This window comes from Camarhynchus parvulus, chromosome 21, assembly GCF_901933205.1.
Source record: "Camarhynchus parvulus chromosome 21, STF_HiC, whole genome shotgun sequence".
NCBI classification, from domain to species: Eukaryota; Metazoa; Chordata; class Aves; order Passeriformes; family Thraupidae; genus Camarhynchus; species Camarhynchus parvulus.
Window position 1 is genome coordinate 487,551 of NC_044591.1, and position 21,097 is coordinate 508,647.

A 21,097-nucleotide genomic window follows, 5' to 3' on the forward strand; every position below is an offset into this window, starting at 1 on the left:
GAAGCGCGCGCAGCTCCGCCCCGCCCGTCCCCGCGCACGCGCGCGCTCTCGCGCGACGTGGAGGCGGTGGGGCCTAGAGGAGGGGGAAGGGGGTGGCATTCGAAAAATGCCCGCGGCCTCCCATTGGCCGGCGGCACCACCTGGCCACGCCCCCCCGCCGCGCGCCGCGGGCCCACCTCCCCCGTTCGGCCCCGCCCCTCGGTCGCCCCCCCCCCCGGTCCCGCCGCCGCCGCCGCCGCCGCCATTGGAGGCGCCGCCGCTTTGTGTCCGCCGGGCCCGGTGAGTCCCGGCCCCGCCCGCCCCCCGGCGCCGCGCCGGGCGGGACACGGGGCCGCGCCCGGGAGGCCACGGGTGCTGCGCGCGAGGCGCGGGGGCGGCCTGGCGGCGACGCCGAGGGGGCCCCGGAACTGCCCTCAGCGCGTCCCCCCAGCCCTCCTTGCCCTGACAGGCCTGGGGGAGCGGGGGTGTCGTGACGGGGAGTCGCGACACGCTGCGCGGGCACGGCTCGATGTCGCGGTGGGCTCGGCCCGTGTGGCACAGGCCCGAGGAGGCGGCCCCGGGCCTCGGGTGTCCGCGGGCCCGGCGGGGCCTGGCGGGGTGCGGGCCCTCACAAAGGAGCCGCGGGGCTCAAACCCTCCTCTAGCACGGCTCTGCCGTCCCGCCGACACTTGGCGAGCCCCGGGGAAGGTCAGCGGCGGAAGGGGCTGGCAGAGCCGCGACACAATAAATAATCTCTATTTATAAACTTAGGGAGCGCCTTGGCTGCCGCCGGGGCCTTCCCGCCTTCGGCCGCTCGGCTGTGCGGTTGTGTGGGGTTCTGCCTGCCCTAACTCGCTTCCTCAGCGCCCGACCAGTGCCACAGCTCGAGGGGAACCTCAGTATGGCTCCGTTCCCTAAAAGAGGTCCCTAATCGCCCCCGGCGCTGATAGCGATGCATACAGACCTACGTGTGAGGCTCCCAGCGCCCAGGTGCTCGCTGCCTGCCTAAGGAATGTTAATCACCCTCCTCCCCACGGTGCACAGGTTCTCTGTAGAGAAAGCTGTTAAAATTCCATTCTGGAGCGGGGCTGTTCAGGCAGGCTTCCTTTCCTGTATCGTCGTCCTTCTTGGCTCTAGGCTGTGGGGTGTTTTTGGGTAAAACATCGCAAAGATTTAAGGCGCAAAGGAGCTTCTGGGGTGGCTCTTGCCAGGTCACAGTGCCCCATCACCTTACCTGCTCCATCTGAGGACAGCTCCAAACACTGCTCAGAACAAATCCTTACCTCGTGTATTTTAACTGTTTTCCCAATAACCAATGTCTCCAAATCACTGGGGAACTGCCCAGCCTGTGCTGCAGACGAAGAGTTGGGTTAAGTGAGATTGTGGGTGTGATCGCTGCTTTATACAGTGTAGCAAGGACTGATCACTTGGATAGTTTGTTTATAGCTGTGATATTTCTCAGATACTCGGGTATTCCTCGCTTCTTAGGAGCCCTGCTGAATTATTTCTGGGTTAGCAAGTGTGTCACTTCCCCATTCTTAACTGTTAAGTGTTGCACTCTGATTTCCCAGCACGTGACTTTTGTTTGTTTTGACCATAAATAGTATTTTTAGCATCTTCAAGAAAGAGTTGGCCAGCAGTCTTTGGCAGGCAGCTCCCATTGAGGCGGGAAAAGTTAGCAAGTGCTCGTGTTTGTAAACAGCGTCCCTTGTCCGTGAGAGCAGTGAGAGCAGAGGGACGTGAGTTCAGTTCAGGAGGGGAGGTGTTTGATGGACTGGGCAGGAGAGCACAGAACTTCCTCAGGTGACACTTCAAAAAATTGCTGGTTAGAGTGGGAGACCCTTGGAAATCAGGAATGAGTAGATTAAAAAAAATTTAAAAAAACCAAAAAAAACCCCAAAAAAACCCAAAAACAAAACAAAAAAAAACCCAAAAACAAAAAACAACAACAAAAAAAGAACACAACCCACATCATTCCTGTTGGGGGGAAGAAATACCTTGAAAAAAGGTGGCTTTTGGAGCTTTCTCTTGTTTACCTGTCTGAGTTTGCTAATTAATGATCTTCTCAATTCATCATGCACATTGGTCAGGCAGAAGCTCCTTGAATTGTTCATGTCTTCAGAATATATTTTCCTGTATTTTTTTTTTCCCTTTCAGCAGAAAGTGACATGTAAATCTCTTGGCAGTGTTTTGTTACAAGTGACCTGGGGTCCTCAGAGGATTTAAACTTCTGTGAGAGGGAATAGAAGTGTTACATTGATGGACTATAATGGGAAGTGTGGGTAGATTTCTTACAGACTGCAATGAAATAAGGGCTTTTATCATGTATTGTTTTGTCTGCAGAATAATAAATGATAGCTGAATAAGTAGTAGTTGGGAGGAGGGTTTATACTGTTGTTTTAAATTTAATCTATTTAGGCAAGGAGGAGATTGCCTATAAAGGGTTCAAACCCTGGTATGTAACACTTGCAGCCTAAATTTTCATTCAGGTGTCAGCAGTTTGTCAAAATTAATGAAGTTGGATCCTGAATTAAGATATTTTATCCAAGGCTATGAAAGCTTTCAGCAGGGGATTTCATGTTGGAGTTGTTTTAACTTTGTGACCTGAGCTGGTTTTAAACTTAAAGCTGAACCCTGTGCAAGCTAATGGGGGTGATTTTATCCCTCAGTGGCCGTGTGGCATAGACAGAGTGTGGAGAATTTGGATCATTCCAGCCAAAAACTGTTCAAAACTTGAAACTGTTCCTCAGAGCTTGTCACCATCATGATCCTGAGCATCAGTGTGGGGATGGGTTATTTTCAGACAGCCGTGCAGGCAGAAATTCTGCTTCATATGAATCCCTTGGATGAAGTTTCTGTCAGTTTTTGGTATGATGATGGTGTAATTTAAGCTGCTTGCTGACTGTGGCTGTTTGGGGACATGAGGAAAAACCCCTGGGTGTAGGAATGGAAAATAATCCAGGCAACGGAAACAATCTGTTCTTGCTGCCTTCTGTGCAGGTCAGAGATTGCTGGGGAGAGAATCACAAACCTGGAGTGGTTTTCTGTTGAGCTGGTGTTGTTTGTGTGGAGAACAGGGGAGGTGAGCCATGGGTGGTTACTTCTGTTTTAATAAGCACATGTGGGGATTGAGCTGGTTTGGGATTTTGGGATTGCTGGTGTTGGACCCTAACAGAGACAAGTGCTGAGCTCAGCCCTGGGTGGGAGCATCAGTCTCACTCTACTGATGTACCAAGTTTTATTTCTGTTTTGTTTTTTTTTTTTTTTTGTTTGGTTTGGTTTTTTGGGTGGTTTTTTGAAAGTGAAAGGAGTATCTGTGTGCACAGAAGGGCAGGGTTTAATTTTTGCTGTGCTCTGTAAAACTCAGGCAGGGTGCAAGTTGGGTTGCATTCGTGGCATTCAGAGTCAGAGGCTCAAATTCAACACTGAACAAAAATGTTTTCAAATGGAAATATATCTTTAGGCTTAAAAAACCCTCTTTTGGGTCTCTGAGTGTAAGAATTCCTGTGGTTGGATGCCAGAAGTGTGAAGGATTTTTCCTGTGCTCCCCTGAACCCTGAGGTTGGGGGTTTGTTGTACCCCATGCAGGGAAGGAGGGGTGGAAATGAACACTGGAACACAATTCCTCAGTCCCACTGAGGAATTGCTGCCTGGCAAGTGGGCAGCTCTGGGGGGTGTGTGCTGGACCCTGCTCCTGGTTAATTGAAACAAGCTGCTCCATGCAGGGCTCAGGTAGCCTGAACAGCCTGGGAGCCTCCACTGCAGGAGAGCTGCAAATGCAGAGCTTGGAGCTGAATCAGGGGGAAATTCCAGGGAGCTGGGACACCTCCTGGGGAATGGTGGCCCTAAGGACCAGGACAAAACTTGTTGGATGCAGCAGGAGTGATGGGAATGGCAGCTGTGCTCAGCACATGGGAGGAAATTTCCAAATGGGTTGACCAATAAGGATCAAAAGTTGGAACTAACTTTGTAATTTTTATTCAATAACATATTTTATTAATCTGCAGGACTTTAGGCTGGTTTAAATGACTGAGTACTCCTGGGCTGACTTAGCCAAGAGCACAGGCAGTTCCATGAGCTGGAAAAGCCAAAGGCAGAGGGCTGGAACCCCTCAGTGCTCAGGCAGCAGCAGCCCCAGCTGGGAACTCCTGACAGACACATTTGTATCTGAGATGTGGCTGGGTGATATTCTGTGACCATGTACATACTGAGGGTTTGACAAAGTATCTGCTGCCACGTGGGCTGGGTGTTTAGGGAACAGCTTGGAGGATTTCAGGGGCACAAAGTCTTAAAAAGAGTCGTGCAGCTTGCAATTTAGAAGGTGATGCATTTTAGCATGTTTGGATTTGCAGAAGTATTCACATTTCCTGTGCTTTTTTCTGCAGTTTCCAAGTCATTAAAATACTCTTGTGTATTACAGAGTAGTAAATAATTGTCAATAATCTCTAGCCTGGATTTTAAACTCAGTTTTACTTTGCTTTCTAAGGCTTTTGGGTAACAAACAGCTGTTCTTGCTTGCATCACTTCTCAGGTTGTTGGATTTGTACCCCTTGATGCCCTGCCTTGCAATCTGCAAGTTCATAAAACCTTTTTTAGCCCTTTTTGACCTCATTTCTAGGCCAGTTTCGTGTGCTTTGTACCCAGTCACATCTAAGTACATCAGTCACCTGTAGGTGTCGTGTGACAGTAAGGGGACACCCCACTGGCCCAGGATTGGACACACTTCCTCATTTTTCCATTGCATATTTGTTTTCAGCCAGCTCACCCTACCCTGAGTCGTGTCAGTTGGAGTTTCTGCCAGCCTGACACTTGGATTGCCACATTCAAAACTTAATTTATCCTGAAGCATTTTCTCTCAAAGGAGATTGAAGGCTGAGATAAGTTGAAAAATCTTACAGCCAGCAGAAATTCAAAAACTAAGACTTTTTTTTTTTTTTTATTCTTGTATCTCTTACATTAATGGAGGGACTCCACACTTTGGAAATATTATCAAATATGTGTCTCACCTGAAGCCTCCCTTTATTTATTCCTAATGGTGTGGTAGTTCAGGAGGAAATTTCTATGGGTGGTTCAGAGTAGTTCCTGAAAAACTCTCTGTACTTTTGGATTTTCCATTGGCAGCTACTCCCTGAGCTGGGAGAGTGGACACATTCCTGCTTATCTGGAAATCCAGGAGTTTGGAGGGGCTTGGTGCTTATCAGCTCCTTGCTGGTTTGCCTGCTTTGGAATAACCAGATCATGATAGTCTGGGAGGCTTGAACCTGCAGAAAAAGGGGTGTAACTCTGTGAGGAGTGATTTTCTGTACTTTGGTGAAGGTTAGCATCCTGCTGGTGTTTTCACTGCTGATGTGATTATATTTTTCTGACAGTTGATCAGATTTAAACATTCATTAAAATCACCCAACAACCCCCTTGAAAACTGCATCCTCAGCTGGTGGCCTCTACCCCCTTTCAAGGCACAATGTTTGTTTGGTGTTTGTGTAAATGCAAAACACAGTTGTTCCTTTCAATTTTTTGAGTGATGATTGTGATTGTAGCTGTGGTTCCCATTTACAGCTGTCTCTTTTGAATGGTGTGTCCAGGTTTGGGTGACTTGATTTCCCCTTTACACAGATCTGGTTTATTTGGAGAGGGGAATGAAGTTTTCTACATTGTCAAAATTTTCTCTTTTTTTTTTGCTGTATCTTTTTGATGACCTGAATTCAGGCCTGTTTGTGGTTGATACTTCACACTCAGTGCAGAAAATCACTTTTGATGCCCCTGTGGAGATCTGGTTTATTTGGAGAGGGGAATGAGCTTTTCTACACTGTCATTGCAAAACTTTTTCCTTTTTTGCTGTATCTTTTTGATGACCTGAATTCAGGCCTGTTTGTGGTTGATACTTCACACTCAGTACAGAAAACCACTTTTGATGCCCCTGTGGAAAGAAATGTGCTGAGCAGGCACAGTCACTGCAAGGATGCTCTCACAAGGTGGAGTTTCTGAACTTGCCCTGGAGATCAATGCCTTGCAGTCAGGAGGGGATTGTGCTCCTGCCCTTTGATTCTCTGGGAGATGATCCATGCCTGGGAATGCAGAGGCAATCCACAAGCCTGAATTTCTGCTGGATCTCCATTTGTCTGCAGGTACTGTAGGCACAGAAGTGAGGGATTGTACTAAGTTGTACTCTTGAGAGCAAAAAGTCTCCAGTGCTTTATCCACTCATCTAAACCAAAGGGTTTTCAGAACTTGGGGAGTTTTAACTCAAAGCTGGGAGTGCTGTTTTCGTGCATGTGTCCTGCAAGTCACACAGCTTAAAAATAATTAAACCCCAGGACTGTGTCAGCCACAGTGTGGCTTGTGTGTGTTTTTTAAACCCAGGGAATGCATCTTTTGTAGCTCCCAACTGGTTTCCCTGAGGGGGAATCTGTAGTTGGTTATTTTAAGACTCACTTCAAAATTCTGGCATTTCCTTAAAGGGCTTTAAACTCTGCTTGCTAGAAGAAGAAACACTGGATATTGAGCTGAAGCCTGGTGAAAATTTTCTTTTCTTTTTCCTTTCACTCTCCACACTTGAGGAAGAAAAGTTCCTTAAAACAGGCCAAAAATTTTTTAAGTGCTGTGCTGTATTCTGTATATTCTAGTTGGCAATTAGTGTATTTTCACATCCTGACATTTCACAAGAAATCTTCATCTCATTTTTTGTTTTGTTGGCATGTGCTGTGTTTTGATCTTTCTGTTTTGTCTCAGAAGAAAACATCCAGTGCCATTGGGCTTTGCTTTCCCTGGTGCTGAGGCAGGACCAGATCCCTGTGGGTTTTCAGAGTGGCTGTTCAGTTCCTGTCAGAAGTGCCTGATTAGGGATCCCCACTGCTGAGTAGTGACAGGATTGTATTTTTGGGCAAGAAAATATTGGTGTGATATAGAGCTGTGCAACTGGGAGAGCAGTGCTGAAAGTCAGCTTGAAAATAGGGCTGGGGCTGATGCTGGGTCTGCTCAAGAGGAAAACACCCAGGCTGGAGAAATACCTATTGAAAGAGAAAGTTCATGGTAAGTGCCTGCCTTCTGAGCAAAAAGAGACCCCCAGAGGAGGTGAAACCTGGGCATTTGGCTGTCTGTCTGTCTGTCAGGAGGGGAGGAGGGCAGGCTGAGTTGATCTTTGGATGCAACTGGGACAGGTCCAGCCATGGTTTGCTGCAGGTGAGGCTTTGCCTCTGAGGTTTTTAAAGGGGATGCTGAGAGGAAGTGAATGAGCAATGAATCCTGGTTTTGTGATGGAGTTTTATGTGGAGCCCCTCTCCTTAGGAGAGGCCAGTGCAGGCAGATGGGCAGCAGGTAAGAAAGGCTGTAAAAGCATAATAGTGGTAGGGGGTGAGACTTGATGAGGGTTAAACAAAGCTTAACCCATTTGTTATCCACGACAGTGCATGTGTTTGGAGCAGAGCTTTGGCAAGCTTATGTTTTGTGGTAGAAGGCATGGAGGCTGCTCTTCTGATTGTCATTTTTTTGTCAAAAGATTCCTTCATTTCTTTAAATTGCATGGGGTTTAGTTTGAGTGGGCATGGCTTGTGTTCCCAATGCTTGTATCTTCTGCCTGTAATGGTGTCATGCTTTAGCTCCAAGTGCCAGCTCCTGCTTTTACCCAGAGTCACTGAGTGACCAATTCCCTCACCCAGGGCACAGGGCAATGGCTGCATCTCATCAATGTTTGCCCTTAAAGAGCCTTTTTATCTTTCAGCCATCTTCCAATGGAGCAGGTCTGGCTTGCACCTTCCCCATTTCTGCTCCACCCATAGCTCACCAGTTTGCATCCATGTTTTAGCACCTTTGTTGAATGCAAGTGTTGCTTGTCAGTTGTGTTAGTCATGAGCTGTTAAGTCATTTATCGTTTTCTTTTTAATCTTTAATTTGATAGATACGTGGACGTAGATGTTTTTGTTTTGTTAATTTTCACACCACATCTTTTCTGTACTTTAGGTTGACTCCTCACTGCACTGTGAAAACCATTAGGAAAAAGTCCTTGGGGTTAAAACCTGGGGCTCCACAGTTACCTGCACTTGGGTCTAGAAATTAATTTAAATGTCGACTGATCTGTCTGAAGCTGAACCCGTGCATCATAAGGCGCTTCCACTCTTAACGGGAGCTCAGCTGATCCACACGGACAAGTTAAGTGAGGTAGGGGCTGGCCCTTTCTCCAAGCTTGCCCTTGGATCAGTCCTTGGCTTCCAGTCCTGCTCAAGGTTACTCAGTGCTCTTTCTGCCCTGCCTCTAGGAAACTCGACTGGGAGTCTAACAAACTCTGCTTCCCCTTCCCTGCTTTCCCTGAGATGATGTGTCTGTCAAAATCCTCAAATGCTCATCTCATTTAATTTGGAATTGAAATTATTTCTTTTATAACCATAAAATGTGGAACTATCCTCTCCTAGTATGCTTTGAAGAAACTGATTTGAGGGCTACTGTCTTTTAACATCCTCAAAAATCCAAACCAGAATATTTCTACCTCTGCTGCTTTGATTTACTTTAATCCCATTTCAAAACTTTCCAATTCTTTCCAGCATCTGTGCTGATTTTCACGTGCTTTTTGTAGAAAGTGGAAGACGACACGATGCCAATCCGCCGCTCGGTGAACGCTTCTTCCCGAGAAACTCCTCCCAAAAGCAAACCTGCCGAAGGGGAAGAGGTCAAAGCAGGTACAGCCATGCTTCTACAAGGGGTTCCTGGATATCCAAACACAGGCTGGCTCTGAAACTCCTGGAAAACCCTACAGCCAGGATGAAAATCTTATTAATGTTTGGCTCCCTGTGACAGGTTTTTCCAGGATTTGTGTTTTGCAGACACTGTTTTCAGTCTGAACCCACTTGTTTTGTCTTTTATACCCTGTGTCACTCCAGACATGAAAATATGGCTAAATATTGTCCCTTTTAAGTTTGCACATCCTTTAGGGTAAAGAAATCATGAAATTTCAGTAGCATCAGAAAGATGGTTTGAGATCAAAAGGTGCAGTTAATGAAAGAAAAAACAGAGTATTCAAATTTTTCTCAATTTTTCTGAGCAAAAATGTTTTACCACAACATGTCATGCAATCTAGCCTGATATTAACACGACTGCTCTTAGCACCTCTGCCTCAGTGTCCCAGAATGTGTCATTTCACTACTACAGTCAGTTGGTTTCACTGACTTTGTCCTCTTTGGTGTCACAAGTAAAAAAACGACCTACAAAACTGACTCTTGATTCACTGTGTGTTTTAAAGGCCTTCGTGGGAAAACTGCACAGGAATGTATCAGAAATGCTTAAGCTGCTCAGAGCAGCATTGGTGGGCAGTTATTTATCCAAAGAGTGTGGAATTTAAATTTATATGCATTTTATGTAGTAGGCAGCCCAGTCTAAGGGCTGTTCTCAGCTAAATGTACTTTTATGGAATTTTTATTTCCTTGGTAAGTTGATTTCTGACTGGCTTTGATCCTTCTGATATACAAGTGCTCCTGCCAATGCACATGCTGCCTAAAGCTTTGCCAAGTCTGGGAAAATGTGATGGAATTGTAATTCTCCTTCAGGTGCTTTTGTGTTTGAAAACAACTGGGTCATAAGCAAAGCCACTTCTTAGAATCCCAGGCCTGTCTGCAACAGCAACTTGTGGAGTTAAGAAGAGAGCACTGTTGGAACTGGTTAATTGTGAAAATGTTGCATGATTTTGTTTGCAGTTATTCTGGCATTTGAGGGCTGATTGCACCTTTGTTAAAGTTCTTTTTAGTACTTCTCTTCACTTTTTAAATTGCTTTGAAATAACATATTTAGGTTAGTGAATATAAATTGTTGGGAAATAATTAGTGGGGTGTGTTCTTAAGTTTAGCTTTTGTTTCCTCTAAAGAAACAAAAGCTAAACTTCTTTCCTTCCTAAAGAATAAAAGCTGGTTTTGGATGGTAACTTGATGCTTTTTCACATTTTCTAGATGCAGAAGTCACCTCTGAGGAATCTGCCTCTGTTGGAGAGGAGCAAGAGACTGAAACTCTGCCTGCTGCATCCAGTGAAGCAGAACAGCCAAAGGAACCTGAGAATGAAGGGAAGGAGGAAACAAAGCCCTCAGAAGAAACCAAAAAGGAGTAAGGCTTACCTGGTGCTGAATTTGGGGGTTTGGGTAGGATTCTGAAGGAAGTCAGGCCCTACAGAGAGAAAAGATAGTGGGAGAGAAAAGGGAAATGAGTGCCCTAAGGTGCCTCTCCTTAAGATACTTCTCCTTAAGATAAGAAGCTCCTGATCATGTGGAGTTGCTGTTCTCAAACATGGGAAGCTGAATACCAATACAGGGTCTCTTTTTTACTAATAGAAACATCAAAGTAGTCCTTAAGTTACATTAAATAATATCAGATTTTCTGGGCTTTTTTTTTTTGTTGTTGTTGTTGTTCTTGTCCTGTTTGTTGGCTTGTTTTAGTGCCTCTTGTCTTACTATTGCTCTGCATTTTCCCTAAGGGAGAAGGATCAGGCTAAGGAGAAGGAGAAGAAGGTGAAGAAGACCATCCCTGCGTGGGCCACGCTCTCTGCCAGCCAGCTGGCTCGGGCACAGAAGCAGACTCAGATGGCAGCCACCTCCCGGCCCAAGATGGATGCCATCTTAACCGAGGCCATCAAGGTGGGCAGGACACAGATGGGGCTTTTATTCAGTTTGTGTCCTAAAACACACAATTTCAGCTTGCTGAGGTGCAGGTGACAGTGCTGTGTGTAAGATGGGTGTGCTTGTCCTGGAAGCCTGACATGAGTCCATGAGGATGATGAGGGGCCCTGTAGCTGATTTCTTTGTTTAGAATTTGTTTTCCCCCCTAATTACATTATGAGGAACAGCTAGGATGGTATAACCTGGTTGATTGCTGTCATAATTTTGTTTGCTGTGCCTCCTAGCCACGTGTAACTTCATTTACCTGGATTCATCCATCTCTTTGATACATATGCTTTCTTTTAGCATTAACTTACTCTAACTCAGTACAGATGGAGATACTGTAACCCTGCATTCCAAAGTCTTGGTTTACTTGGTCTTGGTTTACTCAATCCCTCCTGACTGTAAGAGATCTCTGCTGTTGTAGCTGTGCTGCTGCTCTCCCCTCAAGGCTTGGTCACTCCCTTCAGAGGAGGCCTGGACTCCACCAGCCTTAATTGCAAGATGGCCTTTCCATCAATCTTCAAAATATCTTAGGTTTTGCTAATTTACTGATGCCAATCCTCCATCTTCTTAAAAAAAATACTTGGCAGGTTGTTCCAACTTAATGATTACACAGTCTGGCATTAATAAAGTGTTAATAAGTCAGTTGTGCAGTGTTGCCAAAAAGTGACTATTCTGTATTTTAAGCCATTCTGTGTGAGGGCTTCAGAGCAGGGGACTAGTAGATATGTAGTAGATATAGATATCCTTGCTGTGCTGCTTCTGTGTGCTTTGTGTTGCTCTTCAGCTGCTCAGAAGAGGAAAGTGAAGTATTTTGTTAGTCATGTTTTATACTTGATTCACAGTGGGGAAAAGGCCAGCCCTGGCATCCTGTGGTGGCCTGTGTGCATCAGTGCAATCTCTGTTCTTCCACCCCACTCAGGATAATTCCAGCGTGGGTGGTTTCTCATGTTTTGTGTCTGTTCCAGGCCTGCTTTCAGAAGAGCGGTGCCTCGGTGGTGGCAATACGGAAATACATCATCCACAAATACCCTTCCCTGGAGCTGGAGAGGAGGGGATACCTCCTGAAGCAAGCACTGAAAAGGGAGCTGGAGAGAGGAATCATTAGGCAGGTAAGAGCTGCTTTGTGGAGCAGCACTGGAGATGGCATTGCTGAACAGGAACTATTTCCAAGGGCCTGGAGTGCCAGGACAAGGGGGAATGGCTTCAGAGTGCCAGAGGACAGAGTTAGATGAGGTATTGGAAAATGATCCTTCCCTGGCAGGGTGGGCAGGCCCTGGCACAGGGTGCCCAGAGCAGCTGGGGCTGCCCCTGGATCCCTGGCAGTGTTCAAGGCCAGGTTGGACATTGGAGCTTGGAGCAGCCTGGGACAGTGGAAGGTGTCCCTGCCCATGGCAGGGGTAGAACTGGGGGATCTTTAAGATCCTCTTCAGCCAAAACCATTCCATGATTCTGGGAACTGCACAGGAATTCCTTAACTCCATTAGAAGGTCTGTGGAATGAGCATGTTCTCCTTGTGGAGGTTCCTGCACCTCTGTCACTGCTCTGTTGGATACTGGCAGGATTTCAGCACTGTTGTTTCACTTGCATGCTTGGCACCGTTGGGTTTTGTGCAATTCCTGCTGTTTCTGGCTGTTGTGTCACACAGCATTGCAGCAGCACATGAGCCCAGCAGTGTCACTTCTGCAGCAGTGTGGGGTTTATCACTGTAATTTTTGCCTGTGTTATCTGTGAGGATCTCCTGCTCAGCACAGCAGAATATGTCCCAATGTCTGGCTGCAGTTTCTGATCTTACTGAAGTTTCAGTGGGTTCAAGTCAGGCCTCTGCCATGAAAACCCACTGCAGTGACAGTGCATTCAGAATCTGCATCATGATGAGTTCCTCTCAGGTTGTTAATATTCTGAGTTACTCTGTTAAAGACTGCAGTTGACTTTCTCTTGAACCAGGTGAAAGGAAAGGGAGCTTCTGGGAGCTTTGTGGTGGTGTCTAATGCAGGAAAAACTGTTCCAAAATCCAGAGACAGGAAGGTAAGATGGATCATTTTTAACAATACTCTGAAGTGTACTGCACTGAAACACATGTACCTTACCCCACGTTCTCCTCCTTCCTGTGCTTTTTCTCCCCAAGTACAGCAATTAAAACACCCATCCCCCTGGTATCAGAAAGCTACTGTCCTCACAGTAAACCCAAGTCAAATGACCAAAATCTCAGTTTTAAAATGTTTACATGAACCCCCTAGGCTTTGGTTCAGAGACAGAAAACTGAATAACCATGAAACTGTTCTTCTGTCTTTACTGGGCATAGAGAGATGCCCCTCAGGTATTGGAAGAAAGTTTTTGCTGCTGCTGTGTGTGTTTATCTGTTGAGTGGATAAAGGGAAGACTCCCTTTAGGACTGAGGGGAATGTTTTCCCACCAGCTGTGAGGACAGAGGGAGGAAGAACAAAATATCCTCAGGCTTCTGGAAGAAAGCTGCTGATGCTCAGTGTTGTTGGGGAGGGGGATGGTTTATTGAGCTTCTCAGTTAATTGTGGTTCCAGCACTTCTGATCTCCACTCCGTGCTGTGTTGAGTGTGTGAAACACATTCCTAATGCTGCAGTTACAAAATGTTTAGCTGGAATTGGCAATTCCTTGGGATTAGACAGGTGACATTAGACATGGAACACCTTGCTGGTCATTCCCTGCCTCCTGGGGAGACCAAAAGCCCTAAAACTGAACTTGGTGTAGGGCCCTGAAGGAAATTAATTGCAGTTCACTCACTGGCTCCACAAGAAGTGTGAGCAAGGCAGCCAGTACCTGCTGACACATCACCTCTCTGCAGCACATGGGTGTCTTTGTTCCCAGTTACTTTCTCAGCAAAACAAATGTTTTGGATGAATTTGGCTGGCAGGGGAGCAGCTCCCTCTCCCATTGCGCTGTTTGCAGAGCTGCTGTTCAGCATCAAATCACCAAACTTCAGCACATTTTCTGGATAAAAAACAGACCATTTTTCCCTGATCATCCCCTCTCATAATAACAAAAGGGGTGGAGGAAAACTCAGAATGGAACATTGGCTTCAATCAAGATTTTATTGTGTTATTTCAAAAAAAAAAAAAGACTCCTGTTTAGCTGTTCATTTTGGGGAAGGGGAAGACTTGATTTGTATAAACAAGTTCTGTCTTTGATGAGGTTTAAGTTTTGTGTCAGCATGTATCATCATCTTCACAGAAAGGGTCGTAAAGCATTGGCACAGGGGATCCAGGGAGTCACCATCCCTGGAAGTCTTCCAAAAATCTGTAGATGTGGCACTTAGGGATATGGTCTGGTGGTGAATATGTCAGTGCTGGGTTAATGTTTGGACTTGATGATCTTGAAAGGCTTTTCCAGACTGAATAATTCCGTGATTCTATGATTTTTCTTCTGTCTCACTGAAGTGTGGCAGAGGAAAATGTCTATAGCAAGAGGAAGGAAGTAATTAAAAAAACAGATGTTAGGTACTCAGCAATTTTTATTTGTAAAGCCTTTCTAAAACTCCTATGAAAATTCAGACAGATTTTCTGTATATCTCTTAAGCTGCAAACTGTTTTAAGTTGTTAAAGAACTGCCTTACAGCTCCTGAGTTTCCAGCTCAGCAGCAGTGTCAGGAACACTTATCCCCCCATGTGCATTGCTGGTTCAGACACCCAGAGTTTTGGGCCCTGCTGATGCATGCAAGTCTGTGTGTTCCAGAAAAGCACTTCAGCCCTGAGCACAGAGCAGCAGGTGAAGCTGGAGGACGTCCTGCCACTGGCCTTCACCCGCCTGTGTGAGCCCAAGGAAGCTTCTTACAGCCTGATCAAGAAATATGTGTCTCAGTATTACCCCAAACTCAAAGTAGATATAAGGTAAGTGCTGGAGTTGCTTTAGCAAGCGGAGGGCTGGGGAAACTGCGCCTTCCTCTGGTTCTATCTCACTTCACAATGATTCAGTCTGCTATTTAAGCCAGCTGCTGCTGCTCTGAGTTGCAAGGCCTGTGGGAAAGCTTGAAGAAAAGCTGTACCTTTTCTTGTGTCCCTGACACCCCAGCAGTGCTGCTCTGTACCCCTTAACCACACCCACATCCCTTTACTGCCTGGATGTGAGGGGCTCTCCTGGGGTCTCGTGCCCCTTGATCTGGATGCTTTAGCAGCACATACGTGCAGCAATCTCTGAGCTGACCTGTACGAGTTGAGACTTGACAAGCAAAACTAGGAAAACCCTGCATGTCATCTCTATCAGGGTTTTGTCAGCCCTTGTTTGCCTGTGAGCTGAGTGCCCACCACATCCAAACGTGTCGCTCAAGGTGAGTGGGTCCTTGCCAGGGCCACGTGCCCAGAGTTACTGTGACACCGAGCCCGTGCCGCCTTCTGCCTGGGCAATGAGCCTTGCTGACAGATCTCCATTTAAAGTGTCTGCATGTAGGCAGACACTCTAAATGCTGCTCTGCTCACATGCTGCAAGCGCTGTTTCTCTGTTTGTTTTTGGAGCCGTCAGTGTGTGTCAGTAAAGCTTTCTCCTCCTGTGTTTCAGACCCCAGCTGCTGAAGAACGCCCTGCAGAGAGCTGTAGAGAAGGGCCAGTTAGAGCAGATCACAGGGAAGGGAGCATCTGGGACATTCCAGGTCAGAGACTGGGTTCATCCTTGTTGACCACAAGCCTCGGATGCCAGTTACTACGCCCTGTCCCCTGGTTTCCCTGGGCAGCCCTTTCTTCAGCAGTCTGGCATGCTCAGCACTTGTCCAGTAGGACTCTTGTTCTCCTCTCGGTCTCCCTGTTCCCTTGCTGAGCGTGCTGCATGCACTGCTCAGCTCTGACTCACCAGCACAGTAAGGAGCTGGTGGGGTAAGCTTTCCTTTCCATCCCTCACTGGAAGTGCAGCAGGTACCCCAGATGCCTGGAACATCTTTTACTCATGTGTGTGCCACGGAAGTCTCTTGGGTACATTTGGTCCGTGGGATGGAGGAAGATGTGATTTATTTTGCTTTCTTTCCTCCCCTGAGCAATAGGCCCTTAGACTGCCACATCCTTGCAGTATATTTGGGGGCTGGGGTGAGGTGTTGCTGATAAAGCCCCCCAGGCCAGCTGACTGACTAGGCCTGTCCTTCCACCCACAGCTGGGAGAGCAGCGTTCCCTGTGCAGTGTTTTAATATTAAACATATCTGTGCTAATGCAGGAGCGCCGACCCACCTGGTGCAGAGGAGCTTGTCCTGACCTGGTTTGGGAGAATTTTGTCTTGATGCTTTTCTCTTCCTCCTTGGAAAATAGCTGAAGAAATCAGGGGAGAAGCCCCTGCTGGGTGGGACTCTGATGGAAGATGCCATCCTGTCTGCTATTGCGGCCATGAACGAACCGAAGACCTGCTCCACCACAGCGCTGAAGAAGTATATCCTGGAAAATTACCCAGGGACCAACTCCAACTTGCAGGGTAAAGTACTGATCCCTGTACTGCTTCTATTCTGCATGCTGAGAGAGTCCTGCAGCTGCAGATGTGCCTGTGCAGCACCTTTAAACTGCTCTGTTGAGCTTGCAGGGAGCTGCAGCTGCTCAGCCCTTTGTGCTGCTGAGATGCTCTGGGGTTTTAGCTCCCATCTGTTGCTTTCAAGCCAGTTCCTGAGACAGAATGCATGATTCTTTTGTCTATAGTCAGGAAGGGGGAATAGTGTTTAAGTACTTTATTGTTCTTAAATCACGAAGTTGATTTCATATCTCTCTGCTTTGAAAGGGACAGCATCTTGGCATCAATGCAGTTCCTAATTGCTTTTTATTGAGAGAACTTGGGTAGTTTAACTTTTTTTAAAAATTCACAAGCACCCCTCTTACTGATTTGTTTGAGGCCCTGCTTTGCATCTGATTTTTAAAAGGTCAAGCAAATAAGGAGAAAAGCCAATTGGATTTTATTTGGAAGGGAGATTTGGCATGTCTTTGTTCCCAGGAGTGACACTAATGTCTGGTTTGACTTTTACCTGAGCAGAGTCTTTCAAGCAGATGTTCTGGTGGCTTATTTGGGTTATTTGGGCTGAGCCCCCATGCAGTTGGTTGGTGCTGGAGGTCTGTAGGCACAGGCTGAGGTCCCAGTGGTCTCTGCTCAAACCTGGACATAGATCAGTCTGCTCCTGTGGTGTCACCGAGCTGGTGCTGTTCCTCAGGAGCAGAGAGGAGATTTCTGATCCCACAGTCTTTACCCAGAGCTGGAGCACAGCATCAGCACAGCTGTTTGGTGCAGGGTTACAGACACACAGCACAGGTTCCAGGGCTGAAGGAGCTGCCCTCAGGCCTTCTGCCAATTAGAAACTGATGCTGAGCGAGACTTCATAATCTCAGGGCAGGGAAAAGAGGTTCCAGGCTCCCTAAGCCCTTGCATGGTTTATTTGCAGGACCATTGGAAATGTCCCTGGTCCTTAGGGCCTGTGTTGAGCCAGCCTGCAGTGCTTGTCACTCCTGCAAGGCCGACAAGGAAATCTCAGCTTGCAATCTGTTGTTTTCTTTCTCCTTCCGTTACATAAAAGGAATTTTGATGATCTCTGCTTTGTTCTGAGAGAGCTGGAGGAAGATCTGGTGAGATGTGAAAAGCAGGCGGGTGCACACTGCAGAGCAGAGCTCTGCTCTCCTCCCCAGTTTATGGCTCACTGCAGAACTGGAACTTGACTGGAGTCAAATCCCTTATGTGCTGTTATTGACCTTTGACACCCAGAGTGAAACCTGCCTTGTGGTTATAAAAACTTTGGAACGTGCTAGAGAGTGAACCTTGTTTTTTCCTGGGAGGCTCAATATGTAAATGGCCCCTCTAATTCAAGCTGAAAATGGTTCTGAACTGACTAAACAACCCAAGCCCTTTGCCAGACACAAAGATCCCCTGTACTTGCACAGTCCGAGTTTCAGTTCTTACACAGTACACAATGGAATGGCTGGAATAAAAGTGTGGAATAGAAGACTGGAATAAGAAGTTCATTTGTTGTATTTCTAGACCAAATATTTTACCCTTTAAAGAGCAAAACAAAAAGCAAACCACAGTATGGGTAAAGATGCAGCACATACAACATTTAGAACACGAGGACATCAAAACCAGGGTAAAAGGCTTGTTTTAAAACACGCTTTAGAGGACATTCTGAGGGTTAAATTTGGACAGAGGTAGTTACATGGTGCTCTTGAATGACTTATGAAGGAGCATCCCATGATCAGGACATCAGAAACATACAATGTTGTCAACTCCTTGCTTTGGAGAGTTTAAAGCCACTCTCACCAGGTGCTCAGGAACAATATCTTGTATCTTGCTCAAATTGACTGAGAGGATTTCCCATCCTGACTCCAGCTCTGATTTCAGAGGGCACAGTAGAGAGCAGTAAGATCAGACAAGAGGCTAAAGATAGTAACAAAACCTTTCTCTGATTTCTTTTTCACAGTGCATCTACTGAAGAGAACCCTGCAGAAATGTGAGAAGAATGGCTGGATGGAGCAAATTTCTGGGAAGGGCTTCAGTGGAACCTTTCAGCTTTGCTTCCCTTATTATCCCAGGTAAAGACCTTGTCTGTAAAATTATGTTCAGGGGTTTTGCACAGCTCAGGTATCAGAGCTGGAGTTCATGAGCCAACTTCCTATTTACAGGGAGGTTGTGGAGGGTTTGCTCACTGGTGAACTGCCACATTGTCACCCATGCTCTGGATAATGGCATCACTTGGGTGAACAGAAAGCTGACTCCATTAGCAAGGGAAGCTTGTAAGGGCAGTAGAAATACTGGGCTCCCTGTTCTCAGCTAGTCTGTTGTGCTGCTGTTGTTGCTGGGCTATTTAAGTGTTCTGTGCTAAAACCAATTCACCTGAGCAGGACAGTGGGGTGGGTTCTCCATGCCAGAATGCTCCTAAGGAGCAGGACAGTGGGGTGGGTTCTCCATGCCAGAATGCTCCTAAGGAGCAGGACCCAGCTGTTCCTTCCTTAAGGGAGGAGAGGTGGGAGGAGGGAGGATGACCTAGGTTAGCTACTCTGAGTAAACCTGCCTTTCTTCTCCTGCTATGAGCTGATAGTGTGCTGGGCCATGTGCAGCCCTGGGATGGGGCCTTGGTGTCCCAGGAAGAGCCAAATGGCAGCACAGTCATTGAAGTGCTGCCCCCCAGCTCCTTTTATTGCACATGTGAGCCCCCACAGCTTCAGCCATGCTCAGCTGCTGGAGCCTGATCCTGCCCCTTTGCTGGTCCTCTCCCTGGGTTTGCAGGGAAGGGGCAGTGAGGGATAGCAAAAATGGGGAAATGGAGAAAAGACAACTTCGGGCTGGTACATTCCCAGGCTGTCATGTTTCTGCCATTGCAGAGACTAAATAACCTTGGTTTGGGACAGCAGCAATCACAGAATTCCTGAGGATGTTTCTGGATTGGGCTAAAGCTGTAACCTTAGGGGGAAGCTGCAGTGCCAGAGGAGAGCCAGGGTCACCCAGGACTTGCCTACTCTGCAGTTGTACCTTAGAAGCAAATCAGGCTCTGACCAGACCTCTCTTGTAGCCCAGATGTGCTCTATCCAGAGAAGCAGCAGGATGAGGATTCTGAGGAATCTGATGAGGAAGAAGAGGAGGAATCTGAGGAGGAAGAAGAATCTGAAGAGGAAGAGTCTGAGGAGGAAGAGCCACCACCAAAGAAGAGGTATGGCAGCGTGAGAGATGAGTGGGATCCTTTGGATGAAATAAGTGTTTGTCACAGCTGTAGAGTGCTCAGGTGTGTCTCTTGCTGTGGTCACCTGTCCGCAGGACTGTTACTTACAGGTATTGGCAGAAGTTTCTAGTCATTCCTTATTCCAGAGATACTGACTTCCCCCATTCCGTTATTTGAAGCCTTCCTCTTTTCTCCTCCAGATAAGAGAGAACCTGTGTTCATTCTTTGTGTTGCCTTTAGTCTCCTACTTTAGAAACTGTGATGTTTCATGTGGAACTTTTTGTATTTATTGTTTCCTTAAAAGAATTCTTCCCTACAGTAATTATTTGCAGCTCTGTAGCCAGATATGGGACCTGCCTCACTCAGAATTTGGACTTAATATGAGTGTTTGTTAAGTAATAAAATCCCATTTAGAGAGGAGAGATAGTGCTTAAGGCTCTTAATTGTTCTGACAGCTGACTGATTCACTGTCATTATTTATATGTTTATTTGCCTAACAAAAGGGCTGGAAGCTGGCAGCTCTGTGGGGATGGGAAGTGCTCAGTGTAGAGCTACCAGAGGAGCTCTTGCTCTTCGGGATTTAGTTCATGGAATGTGCTGGCAAAGGACAGGGATGCCAAGATGTGCTTCATTTATGCAAATTGCTGACAGCAGCTCTGCTCTGGGTACCATTTGTGCCTCCACTGAGCTCCTGTGCTGTCTCTTCCTGACAGGATGCAGAAGAGACCACCCCCCAAATCCCGGAGCAGGGCCCCTCCGATGAAGCGAAGAGAGTCCAAACCCAAGCCAAGGAAAACCCCCACCGCTCGCCGGGGCAAAGCAAAGCCCCCTCCCAAGGTGAAAACCCCTGCTAAGAAAGCCAAACCAGCAGCCCCAGCCATCAAGAAAGCCTCCAGTGGCAGCTCTTCCAAGAAACCAGCAGCCAGTGGGAGGAAGGAAGTGAAACCCTCTGCCAAGGGCAAATCCACCATGAGGAAATCTCTCCGGGCAAAAAAGTAAAATGTTTCCAATGTCAGGGAATCCCATGGTCAAATCCACAATCTTGTTTTATAAGTCAACGTGCATTTGTATTTTAGTTCTGATGCTTAAACACTTCTTTAATTTTTTTTAAATTTTTTTTTTCTTGAATGATGGGGGAAAAGCTGAAAACTAAATCAAACCAACCCGAGCATTCATTAGATCTCGATGCTGTGCCTCGTGCCTGCCCCTCCCCTGGAACGAGTCATCTTTACTTTCTGCAATAATTTTAGGACTTTTCTAGGATGTCTCTAATCTGTACATTTATGGTATTCCACGTGGGTTTCAGGGGGGGGAGGGTTGGCTTTTAAAACAATTCTTCAGAGAAGATCTTTATACCTTTAGACAGCAGGAACGGGATGATCAGGGGAATGTGATTCTTTACTGAGAAGGTGCCGTGGCAGAGGAGTCCTCCCTAGATCCCTGCATGCCGAGGTCCTTGGTGCTCCCATGAGGGAGCTGTGTACAGACAGCACTTGCACTGAGCCCCGAGGTGCTGCTCTCCTCAGCCACAGGCCCAGGGCTGGCTGCTCTGTCGGATCCTTGGTGTCTCCTGAGGGTCTGGTGCCAGAGGGGCTCCCAAAGGGGCAGCTCTCGGGTAGGCGGGTGATTTGAATTAGTGTTTCCACACCACATCTGTTACCTTAAAACCAAAATATATCAAAGTCTTCTTGAATCCAACTTTCAAATGTTTTTAAGAGATGAAAAGCCTGAGTTTGTCACCTCTTGTTTACCCTTTTTTAAAGAGAAGTTGGAGAGCTATACAATTGCTAATGTAGAGATGTTGATAAGTGAAGAACATGCGGTTTGCTAAAATAAAATGAAACTAGATTCCA

At 46.8% G+C, this 21,097-nt stretch overlaps 1 protein-coding gene across 2 annotated transcripts; it reads left to right on the forward strand.

Annotated features, from left to right (window-relative positions):
• Nucleotides 1-168: 168 nt before the first annotated feature.
• On the forward strand, nucleotides 169-21,097 carry HP1BP3 (heterochromatin protein 1 binding protein 3). 2 transcript variants are annotated; one of them, XM_030963673.1, is made up of 13 exons: nucleotides 169-279; nucleotides 7,936-8,133; nucleotides 8,546-8,648; nucleotides 9,909-10,059; nucleotides 10,427-10,586; nucleotides 11,579-11,722; nucleotides 12,558-12,638; nucleotides 14,320-14,474; nucleotides 15,139-15,229; nucleotides 15,874-16,033; nucleotides 18,009-18,120; nucleotides 19,098-19,235; nucleotides 19,958-21,097. In XM_030963673.1, exons 2-13 carry the CDS (start codon nucleotides 8,038-8,040, stop codon nucleotides 20,241-20,243), a joined length of 1,677 nt encoding a protein of 558 aa, XP_030819533.1. In that variant the 5' UTR covers nucleotides 169-279; nucleotides 7,936-8,037; the 3' UTR covers nucleotides 20,244-21,097. The 2 variants fall into 2 exon arrangements, with proteins under 2 accessions (XP_030819533.1, XP_030819535.1); XM_030963675.1 differs by having other exon boundaries at nucleotides 7,936-8,124.

Coding starts and splice junctions, on each gene's coding strand:
- HP1BP3 (XM_030963673.1), top strand. CDS start 8,038: ATGTCGACTGATCTGTCTGAAGCTGAACCCGTGCATCATAAGGCGCTT. Junction 10,060..10,426: donor TCAGAAGAAACCAAAAAGGA/GTAAGGCTTACC, acceptor ATTTTCCCTAAG/GGAGAAGGATCAGGCTAAGG. Junction 12,639..14,319: donor CAAAATCCAGAGACAGGAAG/GTAAGATGGATC, acceptor TGTGTGTTCCAG/AAAAGCACTTCAGCCCTGAG.